Source organism: Trachurus japonicus, chromosome 20, assembly GCF_045865225.1.
Source record: "Trachurus japonicus isolate A0001 chromosome 20, Traja_1.0".
In the NCBI taxonomy this organism is placed as follows: domain Eukaryota; kingdom Metazoa; phylum Chordata; class Actinopteri; order Carangiformes; family Carangidae; genus Trachurus; species Trachurus japonicus.
Window position 1 is genome coordinate 17043252 of NC_140926.1, and position 4528 is coordinate 17047779.

Genomic DNA, 4528 nt, shown 5'->3' on the forward strand with positions numbered 1-4528 from the left:
TGATAAGAGCCTCGGCAGCCTGTGGGTGCATGTTTGGATTTCTGGGCCACAAACAAGGGGCTTCACGGCTTCATCCTCTGCTACGTAAACACACAGAGTCTGGATATTCGAGGTGCAACAGGTTGCTTTAACCTTTTACCTCCTCGGACCACCGTGCCGGTCTGCATGGGGACGGCTGCTCCAAAAACAAGGAAACGCATTCTCACACATTTCTCTGGCTCACACGCGTCTGTCATAGGAGTTAATAGAGTTTCATCTGATGTCATCTGCATGTATTCAGTGAAGTATGAATGCTGCTAAGTGAAACAGTCCAAAGGTTTCAACCTCAGACTCAGGGTGAAACTAAAAGTTCTCAAGTCTCTGGCTGGGATTAAAATATACATTCATTGTATAGTGAATTTTTGTTTTAACTTTTTAAACACAAACAAAACATTATTAAGAAAACAATGAGTAACTGAATGAGCATCTAATGAGGTGAAATGATTGGACTGAGACATTAGAAGTAAGATATTTTAGGCAGCGTGCATCTTATTTAAGCTTGGGGTGAGTTGTTGAAAGAAGCATAATAGCTGGGGATCAAATCCTGTGCAAACTAGAATAATAAATGTATTATACATTTTATGGCCTATTATATTAATAGAATAAAAGTAGGAAAATATATTTGTTTTTTTTTAATGTTCCATTAATGTGATAAGAAAACAGTGTGTACTATATGACGCCCTTCATTTAATCAATCATCTGTTTATTTGGTTGATTAACATCCCAGACCGACGTCTACAGGGACAGACTGTATCCACATACGGAGAAACTATTAAGACATTTGAACGTCACAGCCTGAGACAAAAGGAGCACCAGTATCACAACATTGTTTCTCTTAGAGGCCTCATCCTTTAAAAAAAAAAAAAAAAGAGCGAAAGACAGAGAGCGAAAACTATGGGATGGTTGTTTATTTAAGCTTTCTCCACTCTTGTTGATTTCCCCAGATCCAAATCCCCTCCAATTAACGCCTCTTTGTCTCATTAGTCTTCAATCAAAAGAAAAGTCTTCATCCACGAGACGGCCGTGCGTAAAAGTTGCGAATGAGGGGGCAATCGACTCCACGCGTAAAACTGAACTGGAGTTTGTTTTTTTCTTTTTTCTTTAACACAGTTATCCGCCCCAATACACACACCGGTGAGTGAGTGGGTTGATGTCTGGACATCACTCACAATCTAATACAGGAGTGAGAGTGTGAACTGGACCAGTGTGTGTGGATGAGTCTGTCCAAAATAAACGTTATTGTGGATTAGAGATAATCGGTTTCACCTTTTTTCTCACTCCGGAAGCAGAGAAACGTAAAACACACAGCTAAATCTGAACATTTTTGCTTTAAATCCCACTTATATCCTGATTTTTTGTAGATTTCACTTTAAAAAACCGCTCATGCACACATGACTTTATATTGTTTCCACTGAGAGTTTTTCATCTGTATGAGATTTCACAGTGTCTCTGCTCAGAGGGTCTCTCTCCGCACTCCAAACAAGGGTGGGAGGCGGGGACCTCTCAACTTTTTTACACCTTTGTCGTAGCGGGCACTTCCCCCCACATGGTGATTGGCTGCTTGAGAGTTTATAGCGCACCAACCTTCACGTTGAGCGCTGAGTAGTTGGTACCTTTCAGTCCATGCAGCTCCTGGAAGAGGCAAATGGATGCGAGTCGCTATTTTTTTTATACCATTCCCGCCAAACCCCTCGATAAGTTTCTCTCTTTTTTTTTAATGTTTGAGTTTTAGTTTTGTTTCCAGCGTTGATCGTTGTCGCCTCTCTCTGTGTGAGCTGTCCGGTGGCTCTCTCCAAAAAACCCTCCCAGCTGGACAGAGATGAGCAGTCCCGATGCGGGTTACGCCAGCGACGATCAGATCCAGGCAAGGTGTGCGATGTCAGTCATGATGCCTGGGATGGGACACTGCCAGTGGGCCGACCCCCTCAGTCCTCTCGGGGACACCAAAGTGAAGAACGAGCCGTGCGCGTCCGGCTCCGGCGGCCAGAGCCGGGGGAAGAGCGAGCCGCGGATCCGACGGCCCATGAACGCCTTCATGGTCTGGGCGAAGGATGAGCGCAAGAGACTGGCGCAGCAAAACCCCGACCTGCACAACGCCGAGCTGAGCAAAATGCTGGGTGAGTCTTTTTTTTCTTTTTTTACAGTGTATTTAATCGAACTGGTGTTGCTTGCTTATACACCAGATCTATACAAGTGTCATTGTTCCAAGCTGTTTCTAAATACAACTCCATTTTTTCTATTCTATGTTTCATTGATTTTATTCTCATTCTGCTGAATCAATAGTATAATTCTCAGTGGATCATTATTTAGGCAGCAGGTGAAAAGTCACAGTGTCTGAGTTAAGCGTCAGATGTAACCTCAAAAACCTGTCCCTGCCCCCCTGAAATGGCCACAATCTATTTTTGTGTGCATCACCAAGCCGTGCACAGTATCCGCTGACATATCACTGATGTGCACTCTCCTCTTGACCTGCAGGGAAATCGTGGAAAGCCCTTCCTGTCACAGAGAAGCAGCCCTTTGTGGAGGAGGCCGAGCGGCTGCGGGTTCAGCACATGCAGGATCACCCCAACTACAAGTACAGGCCTCGGCGGCGGAAGCAGGTGAAGAGGATTAAGAGGCTGGACTCTGGCTTTCTGGTTCACGGAGTGTCCGATCACCAGGCCCAGTCCATGTCCGCGGACGGCAGAGTGTGCGTGGAGAATCTGGGCCTGGGCTACCACGAGCACGGCTTCCAGCTCCCTCCGCAGCAGCTCGGCCACTACAGGGATGCTCAGGCTCTCGGGGGCCCCTCTTATGAGTCCTACAGCCTCCCCACACCTGACACCTCTCCCCTGGACGCCGTGGAGTCAGACTCCATGTTCTTCCCCCCGCATTCGCAAGAGGACTGCCACATGATACCCGCATACCACGCTTACCACCCCCAGGCGGCAGAGTACCAGCCCCAGGACCCTCTGCCCAACCACCACGGCAACTCCATCCTGCACCGGCACGCCGCCTCGGCCCCGGAGCAGCCCCCTCAGCCCGCCAACCTCCCCCCTTCCTACATGGGATGCCCCAACCCTCTGGCCATGTATTACACCCAGCACTGCAGCCCCAGCCACCCCAAACGGCATCCCGGAGGAGGGGCAGGGCAGCTCTCCCCCCCTCCTGACTCTCACCCTCACCCCGCGGACAGCGTGGAGCAGATGCACCACTCCGAGCTGCTGGCCGAGGTGGACCGCAGCGAGTTCGAGCAGTATTTGAGTTCCTCTTCGGCGCGTGCGGACATGACGGGCTTGCCCTACGGGCCACACGAGGCTGGCATGCAAGGACCCGAAAGCCTCATATCATCGGTGCTGTCAGACGCCAGCACAGCTGTGTATTACTGTAGCTACAACAACTCCTAACCTCCTGCCCGGCCTGTTACCCTGCTGCAAGGACATATGATCTGACCTCAAATCTCTGTAGCTAAATTTGAACAAAAATGCTTTTATTTTTTTAATTCTTTTTTTTTATTTTTTTCACTACTGACAGAGAAGGCCCATGAGATTATAACATGCAGCTTTGTAGAGGACATTGTACTGTATCTGTGTAGGAACAGTTAATAAAGCCATAAAATATTTTAACACCAACACTGATTTGAATTTCCTCTCTTGCAGGGATATGAAATCATTTTGTGATGATAAATATTGTACAGTCACTATTTTAAAGTCTATGTATATACTGAATGCGTGTTTTTTTTTATACTTTTTGCACTTTTGAGAAATAAATTCTTTTGCAAATAGTATCGTCCTCTCTTGTATTTATTGTTTATTGAAATTCCTGACATTTAATAAAAACTTCTACAGAGACATCCCAGACAACAGGATCATATTTCAGTCTATTTGAGGGTTTGTTCTTGTTCTAACTCACAACAATGGCTTTTCAGTGTTTTAATTATAGGAAGAAAATGAAAATGTCAGAGCACAAATTCACTTTCCGGATTTTTTTTTTTTTCCCCCCACGTGGGACAACATTAACTGTTTGATTCAAGCGTTGTCTCTGTGTGTTCTGTGGCTCTGTCTCTGTTTGTTTTTTCCCACTTCCACATGGAGCCTGAATGGGCTCCCAGCAGCACCGGTTGCTCACCTGGAAGCGGGGCGGCGGAGGTGCCGTGACCCGGCTTCCTGGCCCAGACAGAGTGGAGGTAATCTCCGTGTCTGCGTTACACACGGCGCCATGTTTTCGCAGCGTGGGAGTGCACTTTATGCTCTGGACATCCTGTCTGTAGAGGATTTCTCCTCCTCTCATTAAAGTCAGGGCCCTTTAAAACTCATTAAGCTCTGTTCAAACAGGGGTAACACTTTGTTTTGTGTATTTTCACAGCTCAACACAAGGAGTTGCTTCAGCTATGCATGATAACACAGCGGTGACATCAGCTTTTATTTCCGTGGGTATGCTGAACGCCTATGATATATTTATCCAGCAATACCGGGACGGTCTGTTGCTCTGTCATGAATCAAAACTTATC

At 46.7% G+C, this 4528-nt stretch overlaps 1 protein-coding gene across 1 annotated transcript; it reads left to right on the forward strand.

Moving 5' to 3' along the window:
- Nucleotides 1-1639: 1639 nt before the first annotated feature.
- Nucleotides 1640-3802, forward strand: sox17 (SRY-box transcription factor 17). Its single transcript, XM_085763157.1, has 2 exons — nt 1640-2156; nt 2515-3802. Exons 1-2 carry the CDS (start codon nt 1859-1861, stop codon nt 3423-3425), a joined length of 1209 nt encoding a protein of 402 aa, XP_085619283.1. The 5' UTR covers nt 1640-1858; the 3' UTR covers nt 3426-3802.
- Nucleotides 3803-4528: the final 726 nt, after the last annotated feature.